The sequence below is a fragment of the Martes martes genome, assembly GCF_963455335.1.
Source record: "Martes martes genome assembly, chromosome: 9".
Classification (NCBI taxonomy): Eukaryota; Metazoa; Chordata; class Mammalia; order Carnivora; family Mustelidae; genus Martes; species Martes martes.
The window spans coordinates 87,198,710-87,216,416 of record NC_137896.1 but is presented as its reverse complement, the minus strand read 5'-3'; the positions used below and the strand labels follow the sequence as shown (position 1 = coordinate 87,216,416).

The window sequence follows — 17,707 nt, the reverse complement described above, 5'->3', positions numbered from 1 at the left end:
GTAGCACAAAATTTACCATTTTATCCATTTTAAGTGTACAGTTCAATGGCATCAAGCATATTCACAATGTTGGGCAACAATCACCACTATCCATCTCCAGAACTTTTTCATCTTCCCCAACTGGAACTCTGTACCCATGAAACAGTAACTCCCCATTACTCTCTGTTCCCCTCCTCTACTGGTTACCTTCTGTTTACGATTTTGAGTACTCTAGATACCTTAGATAAGTGAAATCATACAATATTTGCCCTTTTGGGTCGGGCTTGTTTCACTTAGCATGTCTTAAAGGTTTATTCATGATGTAGCATGCATCAGAATCGCATGTCTTTTTTTTTTTTTTAAAGATTTTATTTATTTATTTGACAGACAGAGATCACAAGTAGACAGAGAGGCAGGCAGAGAGAGAGGAGGAAGCAGGCTCCCTGCTCAGCAGAGAGCCCGATGCGGGGCTCTATCCCAGAACCCTGGGATCATGACCTGAGCCGAAGGCAGAGGCTTTAACCCACTGAGCCACCCAGGCGTCCCAGAATCGCATGTCTTTTTGAAGTTAAATAGTATCGCATCGTATATATAAAACGCCTTTTGTTTATCCATTCACCTGCTGCCGAACTTTTGGGATGTTTCCACCTTTATGAATAAAACTGCTATGAATATTGGTGTAGACTTAACTCTTTGGAGTCCCTACTTTCAATTCTTTGGGGGTATATACCGAGGAGTGGAATCGATGCACTATATGGTAGTTCTATGTTTAATCTTTGAGGAATGTGTATTCATTTTTATGCATGTAAAGATCATCCTGAGATGAATAGCTTAGCTCAGTCCCCAACAGACACTTTATTTCGCATGCCTGTCGTGGCCACTAGATGGGGAGCTTCTCAGCAAGGGCTCCCCTGTCCTTCCGCCCCCTCAGTAACTCTTCCAAGGTCTAGTAAATGCATTCAGGGCCCAGTGGGCGCCCTGCGTGCCCGCCACTGGCGATGTGCCGGCGACACAAAGATGCAGAAGGTACCCTAAAGGAACTCAGCCTAAAGGGAGAGTTTACGCCTGAGGATGACTAATTAAAGGCGCCCAACTCCCGCCCGTGCCGCGGGATGTATGACTTGAGGCAAGGTAACCTTCCTTGGCCCCAGCTTCCCCATCCTGAAATGACTTAAAATCAACTTCCTTCCCGAAAATACAGCGCGGCCTTTAGCACAGGGCCTGGCCCGTTTTCGGCACGCAACCAAGTCGTTCGGCTCAGCAGCGGCAGCAAGACAAGCTCCGCGGGCGACCTGCCTCCAGGCTTCCGGCCCTTGGCGGCTGGGGTGCGGCCAGGCGGCCCTCTCGCGCTCCGGACCCCCTCCACGCCAGCGCGGGAGCGCCCAGGGAGTGCCCCGAACGCTGTCCTCCGGGAGGCGCCGCATCCCCGCCCCCGGGCACCGTCCTGCCTCCCCCGGCGGCGTCGCGGGCCCTGCCCTAGGTGCAGCCCCGGGTGGCCGCGGTTCCGCCTGGAGGGTGGTGCTCGCGGCCGCGGCCGGCTGGTCTTCCGCGCCGGCGGGCGGCGCTAGTCCGGATTCGGCCGGGGGCGGCGCTCCGGCCGGGCTCCTCTTGGCGGCGGCGCACGGCCCTCTCGCCGTCCGCGGGGCGGGGACGCGGCGACGGTGGCGGCGGCTCCGTGTCGCCGGAGCCGAAGCGCGCAGGCCCGTCCCGGCGCTCGGGGGCGGGCGGGGCGGGGCGGGGGCGCCATGTGGTTCATGTACGTGCTGAGCTGGCTTTCGCTCTTCATCCAGGTGGCCTTCATCACGCTGGCCGTCGGTGAGAGTGCGCGACTCGGGTCCGCGCGGGCTCCTGTCCCGGCATCTATGCTGGCCGGGGGGTCGCATCACGAGGGCGGTCGCATCAGGGGGGCGCCGGAGCAACCCGGGGGACTCCTGTCCGATGCTCCCAGCCTTCGCATCCCTCCCCTTCCCTGTCCCTCCGGATCCTGCCCCCTCTTGCTGACCCCACCAGCCCAGTGGGACCGTGGGTCCCTCCCGGTGGCACTGAACCCGCCCCGGCACTGCCTGGGAGTGGCTGACTCGAGTGCCCCTTGCCGGAGCTCGCGCATCCCCAACCGCTGCCGTGACCACCCTCCTGACCCTAGCGCGCTGAACTTTTCCCCGACGCTTGTCCCCACCCTTTTCGCTTGTGGCCCTTCGTACTGACTACTCTGTTGGAGTTTGACACGCTTTTCCTTTCTGGCGAGTTTCTACTCTTAGCCCCAGCTGAGATCTCACCTCCTCCGGGAAGCTCTCCTTATGGGGTTTGGTTGTGACCTGTACTTTGTCTGACGTAGCACCTGTCACACCGGGATCGGCTGATTGCTCTCCCTACCCCTACCTACCCACGCTGGGTCAGGGAAGGGACCTTGCCTGGCTTACCCTTGTTTTCTCTTCACTGGGCCCGGCACTTGACCCATACCAGGTGCCTAACAGATATTAGTGAATGAGTGAATGAAATTCCTCCTTCGTGGACCAGAGGTTAGCATTGTGCTGAGATACAGGTTTTTCCATTCAGTTTTACAAAATCTTTTTTCAGTTGCTCTGACAAAGTTTTGCTTCTTCAGACTTGGGAGGACCCCACATGGGCTGTTGGTTTGTTCCTTAGGGAGTTCATGAGGGGTTGATGGGATCCCAGCTGCAGACAGAGGCAGACCAGGATGGTGGAAGTGACCCTGGCTAATTCTCCCTGCTTGCTCCTCTTCCCTACCCCCCCAGCGGCTGGACTTTATTACCTGGCAGAACTGATAGAAGAATATACAGTGGCCACCAGCAGGATCATAAAATACATGATCTGGGTAAGTGGCAGTTGTTTCCTGGGATAATCCCCTCTTTTGGCCTGCCTCAAAGGAGGAAGTGGGGAGAGTTTGTCAGGGATGATGAGACCTTTGTCCCTACTGTTTTCCTGAGGGCGCCATCCCTACCTCCTTCACCTGCCCCTTGTCTCCTGAGTCTGCTCTCTGGGTCCAGGTGTTTCCTCGCCCCCTTCCTCAAGTGGCAGTGCTTCACTGCAGACCCTGTTCTCAGATCCTTAGGGTGACAGCTGAGTACACACTCTGTGTTGACAGGACCATGGCTTGGCCTTTACTTGGTTGTTTCCCATTGACTCTATAGCCCCTTGCTCCCTCTGCAGCATTTAGAACGAAGAGGAACGAACCCAAGGATGGTTTTGAGTACTTGAGTTAGAGTACTGTACTCATTGCCCTCTTTCTGATTGGATCAAGTGACTTGTCCTGAGAGAGAGAGACGCCTTCCCTGGCCTAGGCCCTGCCCTCCCAAGGTCTCACGGAAGGCTTCTGTTCCTGAAGACACAATCCTTGCCATTGATGTCAAAGTTACAGGAATGCCTTCTGGCGGATAGATTCCTGCCAACTGCGGGAAGGTGTGGGGATTGGGACCATTTGGATGGGAGAAGTCCAGTGCCTCTCAAGTCACCTGGTGTCAGCAGCCACTCAGGACATGGCTTGGGGTAGAGGGTTAGTAGTGGAGACAAGACCATTAGCAGTCAGCTCTGGGTTCAGAGGCCTGGCCTGTGGGTTTTGGTACAGGAATTAAATCTTCATTCTACCAACTGCCATTTGTTAAGTGCTGACAGTCCTTCAGAACAGTGTTTTTCAAGTCGTAGGTCTCATTACTGGGTTGTGTCATCAGTTCAGTAGGTCATGATTGGCATCTTCAAAAAATAGGAGAGACTAGAATTGAAATTTGATCTGTAAAATGTTTACATTTTGCTGTAAAAAATTTTGAGAATGCCATTAAAAGATGCTGCCCTTTGGGCACTGAGAGACAAGTTGGGGAGGACTTGTGAACCAAGAAGAGATTGAAGCATGAACCTAGTGTTGCCCGGAGCGGGCGGGTGTGGTTAGTAAGACCAAGGTGGCTGCCTGGAAGAGGCTCCCTGCACTGTGTCCCTCTGGTTGTTCCAGTTCTCCACAGCTGTGCTGATTGGCCTCTACGTGTTTGAGCGCTTCCCCACCTTCATGATTGGCGTGGGCCTCTTCACCAACCTCGTCTACTTTGGCCTCCTCCAGACCTTCCCCTTCATCATGCTGACCTCGCCTAACTTCATCCTTTCATGCGGTGAGAGGGGCAGGGTTGGGGAGGCAGTCGAGGTGGTTGCACTTGGCCAGCTCATTCCGGGGCTCTCTGGGGATATAGAGAAAAGGGGCAAACCACTCAACTCAGGTCCTCCAAGAGGCCAGGCTGATTGGGAACGTGGTCTTCTCACACTTGAGGAGTCTAGAGTCTACTTGGCTCTAGTGACTAATATTTGGGGGGATGGCGTGGGGGAGTAGGATATTTAGGGAGGGCTTTCCCAGGGAGGTGAATTTGAGAAGGGAGAAAATGTGGGTTCAATGTGTAGTTATGGGCCCTGAGAAACCACTTGGCCAGGAAAAGCCCAAAGCCCTACCCTGGCAGGCAGGTAGCTCCCCACGTAGTCGTCTGGCCCAAAGTCTTGATTAACACAGGCTTCATGGGGCTGTGGGCTCCCCTGCAGGTGCCGGCGTTGGGGTAGACAAACATGTTTAGAGGACCCTGACTTTTCAGCCTTTAACCTTGCACTGCTTTCTGATTCTGGGAGTCATTTTTCCTCTCTGGCTTTGGGTTCTTGATCTATTCAGAGATGATGGACTCAGCTGACACACAGTAGACGGTTACAGAGATCCCCAGAAAAGATTCTGGGAAGTGTTTAGTTATCAGGATTGACTTTTCTCCCATTAATTATTACTGGTCATCTAGCCTTTGGGCAGGATGTGACATGTAATTGGGAGTTTCCTAGAGCTACTTGACTATTTCTGTGGGAGAATGTGGAAAGAGAATATTCCCAAGAAGGGCACTGGGTTAAAGCTAGGATTGGCCTCTTACCCTAAGTGCCTTGGTGGAGTCCACCAGAGGATGTGTTTGGTAAGGGTTGGTGTGGGGAGTCCTTCCCTGGAGACCAGGCCCCTTCTGCATCTTCCCAGATTGTAGAACCCTCCCTGTCCCTGCTACTATAGTAGCAGGCCCTCCTGGCCTCCCTTTGTCATTCCCCCAACCTGCCCTTTAGATGTCTGAGAGTTTTGCTGAAGATCTGTGGGCATCAGGCACCATCTGTCTTCCAGTTTCCCCAGTCTTAGCGTGTGGCTAGGCACGGCCAAGCTCTGCCTTAAAAGGGGAAAGGCAAGAGAGGAGCAAAGAGAAAGAAGATGTGGCATTTGGCTCTGGTGGTCAGTTTAAGTGGGTGCTTTGTTTTGGTGCCTGCCCTTCACCTCACCATGAGAACAGGCCGGGATGCCTTTCTCTGAGCAGCGCATCCCCAGGATCTGCAGGTTGTCTCTCTCTTCCATAAATGGGGCTGTGTCCTTTACATACCAGTTTAGACCAGTGAGCCCTACCCTAGGGCAGAATGAGGAAGGACCTTCTCCCCGAGAATTTGGAGGAACCCTAAAACTGCACCCCAGAGCATCTAGCAAACTGTGCCCTTGTATTCCTGAGGAGTGAAAGCCTCCTTATTCGAGGTCATCTCCCAGCTGCCCAGTTCAGAGTGGAACCTCTTGGGAGTATGTTATCTGCCCACACATGACTTCCTGCACCCACTGCCCGGGGGAGGGCACTTTTCGGGACTCAAACCCATTTAAAAGCAGGTTAATTGTCACAGTGCTTTGGATTATGTAACCAGTCTCATTCTTATGCCATTCAAAGAGCTTTCTTATCTGCCTTCTAACCCTTCGGCAGTGGGAAGGTAGGAGCTAATCCCCCTATTTTTACAGAGGGAGAACTGTGTTTTGGAGGATAGTGTACTTGGCTTATAGCCATACTCTAAGCTGAGTGTAAGATCAGGACTAAGACTCGGGCTCCCAACTCCCAGGGGCCTTTTGAAGGTTAGAAGTCCAGCTGTACAGTCTTCCCCCCAAACTGACTGACTCTTCATTCCCTCAACAGGGCTAGTGGTGGTGAATCATTACCTAGCATTTCAGTTTTTTGCAGAAGAATATTACCCTTTCTCAGAGGTAAGAAGTGTTCGGTACGTCAAACTACCAGCAGGGACAGAGGGAGTAAAGGGGACTTGCATGATTTGCTTTGTGAACTTAGGTGGGATTTGAACTAGTCTACTCGGGGATAACGCATTTAAAAAAAAATAGTATTGATGAGTTTAGAAAGTGGTGTGGCTGAGGGGCAGGGATGTCTTTGGCTGAGGCGGGGAGGACACTGCTCTCCCCCAGGGAGTTTTTTGGTTCTCCCAGGATCACAGCCTAACACCATGAGGTCGGGACGGGGCGTTGGGGTGGCCTTGTCTGACCCAGACCTCACGGGGCTGGGCAGTTTGCAGCCCTGCAGCCCGGCTCCTCCCAGCAGCCTGCTAGGCTTTTTTCCTCTCAGGGGTTCTCCACATGCTCCTGCTTCGGTTCGGACCCCTGGGAAGAACAAGATCACATTTGGGGAGAATATGGGTCAGTCATGGTTTTGCCCTCCATCTGCTTCCTTTAGTTCGGAAGAGTAGTTTGTCCTAGTGACCAGGGTTTGGGGATTGTGGTCCCACTCGGTCATCCTCGGCCTGCACCTTTCCCCACTGATGATCTCCATGTCTGGGGTTGCCCTGTCTCTGCTTCCTGGCCTCCTTCAGAGATAGGTGCGGGGCCTTCTGTGCATTCTTGACCACCTCTGCAAGATGCATGGTGACCATGTGTCGCCCACCCTTGGCACCTCCAGGGCACCGTCTTCTCAGTGTCTCTTGTTGCCAGGTCCTGGCCTATTTCACTTTCTGTCTGTGGATAATCCCGTTTGCATTCTTTGTGTCCCTGTCGGCTGGGGAAAACGTCCTGCCCTCCACCATGCAGCCAGGAGGTGAGAAGGGGTTTGTCATGGGTCACAGTGGGATGACCTCAGGAAGGCCTGGGTTGTGTGGGGAGCCCGAGTCCAGCCCTGTGATGGAAGCACTCGGGCACCAGGTGGGGAGAGCCATGCTCACATGTAGACGGTGGCACACACACTCATCTCCCTGCCTATGTCTCCACAGATGACGTGGTCTCCAATTACTTCACCAAAGGCAAGCGGGGCAAACGCTTAGGGATCCTGGTTGTCTTCTCCTTCATCAAAGAGGCCATTCTACCCAGTCGTCAGAAGATATACTGAACCCCTCGGGGAGAGGATGCGGGGGCAAAATCAGGAGAGTCGGGGCCTGGGCCTCTGCACTAGACGGAGGCTGAGAGCCTGGAAGGCACCGTCCCCTGGCCCTGGCCCTTGTCCCCTTGACTCTCCCTGAAGCCCTCATCCCCACCTTCCTTGAAGGGCTCAGCTTGGCTCAGATCTGACGCTGCTAGAGGCTGCGACCTCAGAGGGCACCGGGGATGATGGCAGAGCCTGCTTAGCCAGGAGGCCACGGTCCATCTGGTTAGGCAGAAGCTGAGCTCCCTGTGACCCTCCTGCCCGCTCCCGTGGTGTCAGGAGGTTCTGGCTCAGCTGGGGCAGGCAGGGCAGGAGCTATGAAGCTGGAGAGCAGACAGGAATAAGTTCTCTGGGCACATGGCCGTGGGGAGGGGCCGTGGCTTGGCACTTCTGAGAGAAATAGTTTTTGCTGTTGAACTGTGATTTCTGTCCCAAGTGCTGGTTCCCATTTGAATAAAGATTCTAGGTGGCACTGTTTGCCTTAATATCCTGAAAGTTCATCTCCCTTTCTTCCAGTTGACCTTCTGCCCTGGACTGGACTGGCTTTTCTGCTCCAGAGGCTCCTTTCCTGGGTTTGGGTCTTGCCCTCCCAAAGGGACTGCTCTCACAGCCCTTTGTGAGAAATGGGCAGAGATGAGGAGCCGAGCCGGGTCAGGGGAGTTGGGGGCAGAGGCAGCCTTTCTCGTGCTCCTCCCTTTTCTTCCCTTTGTTCTTTCCCCAAGGCTCCATGGCTGTGACACTGGGGGCAGAGGAAGGACAGTTTGGGACTGGGTTGGACTTTCAGAACATCTGCAATATCCTATTTGTAAGCCTTCCCCTGGGGAAAAGGAGTGGTTTCTGGCTGAATTCTATCTTAGGCCCAAGGAGAAAGAAAATAGAAATTGGCTTCCAGGCAGCCTGGGTTACAGCCTAATTTTTAAGAAATGGGACTGAGGGGAGAAACGGTCTGTCACTCTAAGAGCACACAGAGGCTGGCCCTCTTCTGCGTGCTGTTGGCTCCCGGGGAGCTGACCTTAGTCTCCTAAGAAGGTGGGCCAGATCCTGGCACAGACCAGCGTTTGCTGATTTTGCACTCCAACTACAGTGCCTTGCAAGTACTCAGCAGTACATACGGGAGTGAAGCCCCCACGAGAACCGTTCCCGGCTGTGTCCTGTATGTCAGAGCAGGACGGGCAGGTGCGGAGATGGACAGTGCATATGCAGGACCTTAAAGCCAGGGAAGCCCCTGTGCTTGAAATTCTCTGTATCCTGCCCCAAGTCCCCCCACAGCCCTTCAATACCTTGACTTCAGCATTTCCTGTTCTTTTAAAAATCCCAGCCTTTCCCTTTCCTGAGAGGAGTAGCACATTTTGGTTTCTTCCTGGCGGGATTGAGATGGCCAGGCCTTTTTAGCCTATGCAGACAAGGGAAGACAAGGTAGAGGACACAGGAGGCCAGTATCATCCTCACTGCTGGGTCAGCAGCCGGCTCTGCTCTCCCTTGCCGTGTCCTTTGTTCCTCACCAACAGTAGGGCTTCTCTCCCAGGGGTTGCCAGTGGCCTTCTCGTGCTAAACCCAGCGGACCCTTTCATACCTTATACGGATCGCTGCAACATCTAACAGGGCCCGTCACCCCCGGCTTCTGGAACTGCACTTCCCTGGCACTCCCGTGGCTGCTCTTCCTCCTACCTCTGCTCTTCCTTTCAGTTTCCTGTGCAGGCTTCTCCATTTGCCCCATGCAACATGGGGTTTCTCAGGGTTCTGTTGTGGGCTCCCTGGAGGAGCCCATCCATGCTGATGGCTTCAAGGACTCTTTGCCGAGGAACTGAGAGTTGACCTCCGGCCCCACCATCCCTCCTGATCTTCTGAACCATTGTTCTGCTGCCTTTGGGTGCACAGACAACTCTCATGGCCCAGAGGGCACTTGTTCCTGTCCTCTGCAAACCTGCCTCTTTTGGGTACCTGCCATGGCCCCAAGACTGCTCAGGAGCCAGACCAGAAACCTGCTTTCTAGCACTGCTTTCTCTTTCTGCCCCTCCCCCTGCCATCTGATCTCTAAAAACTGTTAAGTTTACCTTCCCAACTATCTCTTGACTCGAGCCACACCCACGGTCATCAGCTTACACCCTGATTATTGTGACAGCCTCCTTTTCTGTCCCACAGCCAGAGTTCTCTAAAATATATAGATGATCAACTCACTTCCTGGCCTACAACCTTCCATGGCTCCCTATTGCCCTCAGGTTAAAGTCCAGACCCCTTAGCATGGCTTGTGAGACTTGTGATGTCTGGTTCCTACTCACCTCTCTGGCCTCATCACTTGCCACCTTGCACCCTGTGTCCCCACCTCCTGTATTCAGAGATGCCACTTTGATTACCCTTTCTGCTCACCCGGGTACCTTCTTGGTCAGTTCTCAACTTAGATCTCCCTTACTCTAAGCTTTGTCCCCTCTCCCCTCAGGACACCACACGGATCACTCTAGGCTTACTTGCCTGCTTACTGGTCTATCTCCCCACTAGACTGTAAGCTCCTTGAGGGCAGGGACTGCCCTTCAGTTTTTGTATCAACAGTGCCTGGCTTGGTGCCCGGTACATAGAAAGCACTCAATAAATGTTTGTTTAATGAACGATTTGTAGTGATGCGTCCAGGGCATAACAGGGGACCCAGGACAGCTTCCTGGAAGAAGTAAAAGTGCTTGTATAGCTGAAACTGAAGCCGCAGGTCCTCCCTCCCTTCCCCCAATGTATGCTGCTTATGCCTCCCTGAACTACAGAAACCTTGAAGGCCTTCATCTGAACAAGAGGCAGACTTTTCCAGTGGTTCTCCCATCCTCGAAGCCTTGCTCCTGGTGGACTGGTGGGGAGGAGAGAGAGTGGGGACACCAAAGTGTCACTTTTACTATGCAAGTGCCCAGGATAGAGACTGATGCTCACTCTGAGGCCTCCGCCCTAGCTTCATCCTCCTGGGGAATCCAAGAAATTTCTTTGTGGAGAAGGGAGACCTGGGATCTAGGCTTTTGTTGAAAGAGAAGGGGCTCCAATCTTTAAGCTTGGGAGCGGGAAGTGGGAAGCCTGTGGGTACTCCTTTCCCTTCCATCCCCATCGTGACACCACACCTCAGCCCTCACTGGGCTGCCTCAGGTTGAGACTCTACCAAAATAAGTTTATGGGAGGCTCTTGGGGGAGGGCAGAGTGGGGAGCCCTTGATGGGCTCGCACAGCGGCCAGGAAGGCTTCATCAAAGGTCTCACGCAGGTTCATGGCCAGAGTGTCGGTCCAGAAGTTGTCGTCACTAAAGTGCCGCTTCTGGGGCACAGTGCTCATGCTGACAGGGCAGAAGCCCTGGGGCACTTTCAACCTGTGTGGCCGCACTGAAGGATGCAGCTCTTGGACTACCACCTCGAAAGGCAGCTGGGGCACAGGTGCTACCCTGCTGCCGGCCACCGTGCGCAGCTGTACACCACCGTACCGGTCAGACCTCACCTTGAGGAAGCTGTGGAAGTCATGCTCCGGGCTGGGGTCTGGATGCACACCCAGGCGGATGCCCTGTGGGTAGCCGATCTGGGTGGTGGGCGATCTGGCAGGGTTGTTGCTAACATTCCATGACTTGGGCCGCCTGACCATGGGCTGCATGTAGGTGGGGGTGGGTATCCCCGAAGGTTGCAGCTTGGGCACTGAGGTCTGCCACAGGCGTGCCTCCGGGGAGGGGTAGAAGCTCTTCTGGGGCCCCTGGTGCTTGGGGGTCCTGGAGATAGTAATCATCGGCCGAGGGGCATAAGGCGCTTGCTTGGTGTTGCGAGTCTGGAACTGGCCTTGGAGCAGCTGCTTGCAGTGGAGCCACTTCTTGCAATCGGCTTCTCTCAGAATTTGGTGCTCTTTCTGCAACATCAGAGGGACAGTCATAGAAGGCTGCCCCTCCTCCCTACTCCTATAGAAGGGGCTCTTGTGGCTCTAGCCCTTGGAAACCTCAGGTGTCACTGGCCAGAAACAGCCCCACCCAAGGAAGCCTAAGTCTGATGAGAGAGAGACTTCCTGCCTCATGGTCCTTTGTTCTGCCCTTGTTCTGACAGGGAGAGAACTATTGCCCGAAGGGAGCCCTTGGGCTGATGGGACAAGTAGAAGCTCTCCCATCCAGGGGACTGCCAGTCTGACAGGGCCTCTGCCCTAAGTGAGGTCTCCAGTCCCTGCCCTATGGAAAACCTCAAGTCTCATGGGGGAGACAAGCCTCCACCTCCAAAGTCCCCCATCTGATAGTGGAGATATGGCCTGCCCTGAGAGAGTCTCTGGTTTGATGGGGGAGGAAAGGCACATCCTCGACCCTGGAAGAAAGCAGAAAGCTTTGGAAGGCCTGGAACTGGGGGGAGCCAGTCTGGATAGGCTTCTGGAAGTGGTGGACCTTGTATATTGGGGGATATAGTTGGCTGGCTCTTTGGGCTGGATGCTCATGACTCTGTCTACCTCTCTCTTTTTGCCTCCACTAGAAGTGAACTTTCAGCTGGTCACAGAACAGTCCCTTGTCCACGCCCTTGTTTCAGTATCTCACCCCCCAGACTGTTGCTAAGCCATCAGGTGGTATGGGGATTGACACAGCTCAGGAGGTAGGCTCTGATTAGTCTAAGCCAATCATCATAATTGCATCAGCTTTGCCCCAGACCCAGGTCAGTCAGTACCTGGCTTTCCTTTAGCTCCAGGAGTTGGAACAGAATAGACATAGGATCCAACTGAGGCCACAAAGAGATAAGGGGAGATCTGTAAGGGGCTTCTGGGAAAGTTAAAAGCCATGGGAACAGATGAGCTTTGCCTCTTCTGGACCCATGGGACTATGAGGACTGGGCAACACTGACAAAAGAGGGCGGGGCCGAGAAAACTGGAGAGACATGCACCTGGAACCAAGCTGAGTACTGGATTTTGCCAGCCCTGAAGCCCTCCCCACTTCTGGATCCACTTAGGATTCCCAGCATCTTCTCTCTGGGTTTTCTGGCTCTTGCATCCTACGTCATTATACCTCCTTAAAATCCTTTAGCTACTCCCCCATTCTTTGCCAGCCACGGTCTGTCATAGATCTGAGCACCTCCCAAATTTCCAGTTTGTCAATCTCCGGCTCACAGCCGTTCCCCTAGCTGTATTGACTTTGTACTTCTCAGCATATACCACGCTCTCTACCTCTGCGCCTCTCCACAAGGCTGTCTGTTCCTTCTGCCTCGTCAGCCCTTCCCTTCATATGGCCAACTGCTGCCCACCCTTAAAGATCCTCCTAAGCATTATCTCTGGCATCCTCCTGGACCCTTCCTCCTCCGTGGGAATATAACCCACCTCCCATTCTAGACCCTAAGCTCCTTAAGTGAGGGGACCACATCTCATTTGTCTTCATAGCCTCAGGGTCCAGCAGGTGCCTAGCTGAGAGGAGGCGCTCAGTGTCTGTTGGAAGGGATGGATTTTTTTTTTTTTAAAGACTATTTTAAGTAATCACTATACCCAACATGGGGCTTGAACTCTCAGCCCTGAGATCAGGAGTCACATGCTCCACCCACTGAGTGAGCCACATGCCCCAAAGGATGGATCTTTTTAATTTTTTTTAGATTATGTATTTATTTTCTTCTTTATTAGAGAGAGAGAGAGAGCACAAGCAGGGGCAGAGGGAGAAGCAAACTTTCCACTGAGCAGGGAGCCCAATTCGGGGCTCGATCCTGGGACTCTGGAATCATGACCTGCGCCAAAGGCAGACGTTTGACTGAGCCTCCCGGGTGCCCCAGGGTGGATCTTTTTAACCAGTGTGAATCCTGGTGTAGGCAGGGCGTGCATCTCGCTAGAGATTTCCCTCCTAATCCAGGAAGCAATGCACTAGGAGGGGTGCCGTAGTTCTTGCTAATTTAAGCTGTATTTGCTCTCTAACACAAAATAAGACTTTTGACCTAGAGGAGTAGCTTTTAAGGGTGGAATTTCAGAGGATGAGGAGAGGGAGGCTTTTCCCGGATGGGACTGCTACCAGCCACTCTTCTAACGGCACGTGAGTCAGGCCTCCTGTGCTCACCTGCTTGGGTGGCAGTGGCTGCCCGGCACCCCTGCCCACCTTCCCCCTTACCTGATACTCAATCAGGTAGTCCTGTTCCATGAAGGCCAGCTGGTCCTTGAGCTTCTTCAGTTTCCCCATCTCACGAGCAAAGTCCTTCTTGTCTCGTTTCCACATGGCATCCTTCAAGTACCTGATGCCAAGGTTGGGGGGGCAGGGTACATTATCCTCCAGGGACTGAGCTTCACCCCAGGCTGGGAACACGGGCAGCTGCTCAGGGCCTGGATGAGGGTGGGAGCAGCCACCAGAGGAGCCATCCCCACGGCCCAAGGCCCGTCTGACTAACTTCTCTCCTTCTAGGTGAGAGAGGAAGGTGTCTGACAGTGTGATCACCACCCCCTGCAGAGGACCCAAGGCTTCCTGGCAAGGCAGGGCAGTGCTAAACCCAAAGGGGTGAGGCCCTGGGAATAATATCCTGGGCGGTGGTCTCCGCTGCAGACTTAGCTCCCAGCCCAGCCCCGCCTGGTAAAGGCTCAGCCTTAGGGAGGGCCCCAGGGAAAGGGCTGGGAGGGAGGGAAGGGGCAGCAGGCCAAGGGTGCTTCTCACACCCTCACCGGGCACAGTCGCGGTGGTTCCATATTTTGCAGTAGTCGATGGGCTTGCAGCCCAGGGCGTCCCGGGCATGGACATTGGCACCATTCTGCACCAGCACCTTCAAACAGCTCAGCAGGCCCTTGCAGGCTGCCAGGTGGAGGGGTGTGCAGCCACTGCATGTCTGCCTGTAGACGGCCCGCCGGACAGGAAGAGGGCAGAAAGGAAGGACAAAGGCCATCTGCCCATTAGAGAGGTGGGCAAGCCAGCTTCTGGGTCTGCCACTAGCCCACTGGGTGACTCTGACATGTCCCTTCTTCCCTCTGAGCTTCAATTTCCTCAACCATAGAAGGAGGGTTTGGACTAAATGAATGGTGGGAGCTTGATTATATGGATATAAAAAGAGTTAAGATCGCCTAGGAGAGCTGGGTTGGCTGGAGCTCAGAGGCTACTAACCTTACTGGCTCCTAAGTCAGCCAGCCCTCCTGCCCCCTCCCCTGTCTGGCCATGGCACACAAGGCCTGCATGACCTGGGCCCTGCCTCCTCCTCACCCTCATCTTCTGACCTTACCCCACTCTTTCCCAACATGTGATCTTTGTACATGATGTTCCCTCTACCTGGGAGACTTTTACCTGGCTCTTTGCATGGCTGGCTTGATCTCAGTTTTCAGGCTGCTATTTAAATGTTATTTCCTGTGTGCCTGGGTGGCTCAGTGGGTTAAGCCTCAGCCTTTGGCTCAGGTCATGATCTCAGGGTCCTGGGATCGAGTCCCACATTGGGCTCTCTGCTCTCTCTCAGCAGGGAGCCTGCTTCTCCCCCCATTTCTCTCTGCCTGCCTCTCTGCCTACTTGTGATCTCTGTCAAATAAATAAATAAAATCTTAAAAAAAAATTTAAATGTTATTTCCTTAGATGTGACTTCCCTTTCCAAAATAGATCTTCTACCCTACCCTTTGCACTCATCAGCTCATCACCCTGTTTATTTCCTTTGTAACTACTTACACTGTCGCTTTGTTCATTTATTAGTTTGCTAGCTCACTGTGCTGCTGCACTAGTACCCCAACTGCGTGAGGGCTGGGGCCATTTGCGTGTCTTCACTGCTGTATTCAACTTGGGCATAGCACTGAGCACACAGCGCTCTTTAAATGTGAGCCAGGGCAGTCTCCCATAGGCCCTTCGGGCACTTTCGTGCATTTCCTCTGTTAGCCACAACAGTCTCATGTCATCCTCCCACATTGCAGTTGAGGACGCTCAGAAAATAGTTCCCAAACTGTGCTGCAAATTAGAAACCCCTGGGTTTTAGGCCTTCCAAAGCCCAGACGGGACCCCGAACCTATTTTGGCCTTTGATTGACACACAGGCACTGCTATTTTTGATGCTCCACGTGGGACTCCTATAAACTGACAGGCTTGGGAGCCAGAGCACTGAGGCTAAGGGCCGAGTGACTGCCGAAGGTCTTGCTGTTTGCTAGCAGATGGCAAAGTTGAGATGTGAACTGGGTCTTTCCCCTCCCAGAGCCTGATCTCCTTATCACACCATGAGGGCTCGCTGACTGCTTTATGGGGGACCAGATCCTTGTCACCCTGCAGCCCTCTGCCTGGCCTGCATGGATCTGCCTACCTGGTGGGGGAGGGGGGGATTCCTATCTGCCCAGGCTCCAGGACACTTTCTGGACACAGGCTGGACTCACGTGTTGAGGGCTGCCCCTTGCTCAAGTAGATAGTGAACGCAGGGGAGGATCATGCTCTTATTGTCCCCGTTGATGACCAGGTGCAGCGGTGTCTGGCCATTCTTGGTGGGCAGGTCCACGGGAAACTTGTACTCCTCTACTAAGGCCTGCAGGCACGTGAGCTTGCCACTCTGGGCTGCAAAGTGGATGGCGGTGAAGCCCTGTGGAGCCAGGAGGAGGGTAGGAGGAGACTGAACAGGACTGAGGCCCCAGGGTTACAAACTAACCTACAGAGCAATTTCTGCCGGCAGAAGGTGACTGCACAGTAAAGGGTATCTGTGGGTGCTCCACAGGCAGCTCTTGGCCAGGGAACCTCTATGTGAGGAACTTTCTGTGGTACAGAGGACTTCATTTCTTGCCCCCAAGCTCCAAGGCCTTACCTTGTCATCTGCCGGAATTTTGTCACGGCCCCGACCCAGACAGAAGCGCAACCATTCCAAGTTGCCCAGTGCGGCCGCGAACAGCTCGTAGAAGTTCCCAGCGGCACTCTGGTTCCCCTCATCGCCAGGGTTAGTGTGGGTTGGGAGAGGGCTGGTGAGCGAGAAAGCAGTCTGGGTCTGGGCCGGCGGCCCTGCGGAGGGGCGTGCGTTAGGGTGAGGGCTGTCCCTGAGCACCGAGGCACTTCTGGAGACCGGACCGGGGCTCGCTGGTCGGCAGCGCAAGGAGGAAGCCACCATCGCCGGGCACCCCTCGGGAGGCGAACCAGGACCCCCGCCCCGTTCTCCCGGCTCCTCGCGCCTCCCAAGGGCTCCCGCCCGCTCGGGACCCTGCCCCTCCAGAGAGTCCCCGCAGCCCGGCCCCCTCATCCCCGGCCCACCTGGGCGACTGGGACTCCGGGCCACTCCAGCTGACCTTGTAGACTTTCTCCTCCGGCAGCATGGCGACACTTGGGCGCGGGGACTGCTCCCCCACTCTCCGCGCGCCCTGCCAGCCGGCCCGCGCCGCCCACCCGCCGAGGCTCGGACGCATGCTGCGGCCAGGCCGGCTCCTCCGCGGACCGCGCGGCTGCCCGGGCCCAGGAAGAAGCCTCCCGCGTCTCCACGGGCCCGCCCTGCTCCTCCGGAATATCCTGCCGCCGCTCACCCGCCCCCCTCCCCGGGGACCCCGGGCCCACTCGTCGTGGAAACAGCATCGACCACACACACAAACCGGAAGACACTTGGGGTTTGTTTCTAATTCTAAATTAATAAGTGCTGATTGTAAAAACAGAGAAAAGGACGAGGAGGAAATTAAAAATCACAGTCCCAACACCCACAGAAATCACGGTCTATGACGATGTGTACATATATATCCTACAGACCTTTTGTTTGTACTTTTCGTTTAGCGTTATTAAGAACTAGCACCCACTGTCATGCCATATACTGAACGACATTATGACGCCGCCGCAGCCCAGCGTCACAATGGCCGTGCTATCATTTCACACGTGCAGCAGGAAAGAAGGATTCATCTTGGTCGTTTTTTTAGGATGGATTTCCTGGAAGCAGAATTACTAGGTGAGAGGGAATGAACATTTTTTAATTGTCAGTGTTTCCAAACTGCTCACCAGCAAAGTTTTATACTCATTTACACTTTTCCCTGCAGTGAAGCAGGTGCCCTGCACATGAGCCATGGGACTTCGGGTGAGTTATTTGACCTCTGTGTCTCAGATTCTGCATCAGCAAAATGCGACTACTACTACCTACTTCCCAAGGAGGGAAGCAAGGGGAGCAGGGAGACCAGGCCAGCCATCTAGAATTTTCTATTATTAAAAGAGGAACTACTTGAAAACCTCATCACCAGTGCTGAATACTGTGATTTTAAATAAACATTTGCTAATAATTTGGTAGTGGAAATGTTCTAATTTGACTCCTTGATGACTTAGCAAAAAGATAAACAATTATCAGTGTTTTTCTCTTCTGGGAATTATGTTTCTTTGCATTGTTCTGTGAGGGTCTTAAAGTGTTTCTTATTGGGTTTGTAAAACTTATTAACATGATAGTATTTGTTGCCAGTGTTTTTCCTCAGTTTGCCTTTTAAGTTTTTATGGTGTATGGTAGTCAAGCAATCATGTGGCTTGATTCAGTGTTGGGTCTTCTCAGGGGGAATGACCCCAAGCTTATCAGAGGTTTACTGAGGCCCCAGGGGTCAACTCTAGGTATCCCTGATCATACCACCCACTTCTAACTACCTATTCCCCTCTGGGCCCCATCATTCCTGGTATTTCCCCCAGAGAAATCTAAGGAGGGGGGAGGATCTCCCA

General features: G+C 53.9%; 2 protein-coding genes across 3 annotated transcripts; one reads left to right on the top strand and one right to left on the bottom strand.

Annotated features, from left to right (window-relative positions):
* Nucleotides 1–876: 876 nt before the first annotated feature.
* On the top strand, nt 877–7,648 carry TEX261 (testis expressed 261). Of its 2 annotated transcripts, none has more exons than XM_080813796.1 (6): nt 877–1,110; nt 2,736–2,815; nt 3,944–4,097; nt 5,940–6,007; nt 6,740–6,842; nt 7,015–7,648. In XM_080813796.1, the coding sequence occupies exons 1-6, from the start codon at nt 1,092–1,094 to the stop codon at nt 7,128–7,130; spliced, it is 540 nt and encodes a 179-aa protein (XP_080669922.1). In that variant the 5' UTR covers nt 877–1,091; the 3' UTR covers nt 7,131–7,648. The 2 variants fall into 2 exon arrangements, with proteins under 2 accessions (XP_080669922.1, XP_080669921.1); XM_080813795.1 differs by lacking the exon at nt 877–1,110 and adding an exon at nt 1,591–1,794.
* Nucleotides 7,649–10,303: 2,655 nt separating this feature from the next.
* Nucleotides 10,304–16,600, bottom strand: ANKRD53 (ankyrin repeat domain 53; the record flags this gene model as incomplete). Its single annotated transcript, XM_080813639.1, has 6 exons — nt 10,304–11,017; nt 13,221–13,341; nt 13,763–13,927; nt 15,430–15,629; nt 15,849–16,039; nt 16,321–16,600. 6 exons carry the CDS (start codon nt 16,598–16,600, stop codon nt 10,304–10,306), a joined length of 1,671 nt encoding a protein of 556 aa, XP_080669765.1.
* Nucleotides 16,601–17,707: the final 1,107 nt, after the last annotated feature.

Coding starts and splice junctions, on each gene's coding strand:
- TEX261 (XM_080813795.1), top strand. CDS start 1,725: ATGTGGTTCATGTACGTGCTGAGCTGGCTTTCGCTCTTCATCCAGGTG. Junction 2,816..3,943: donor TCATAAAATACATGATCTGG/GTAAGTGGCAGT, acceptor TGGTTGTTCCAG/TTCTCCACAGCTGTGCTGAT. Junction 6,843..7,014: donor CTCCACCATGCAGCCAGGAG/GTGAGAAGGGGT, acceptor ATGTCTCCACAG/ATGACGTGGTCTCCAATTAC.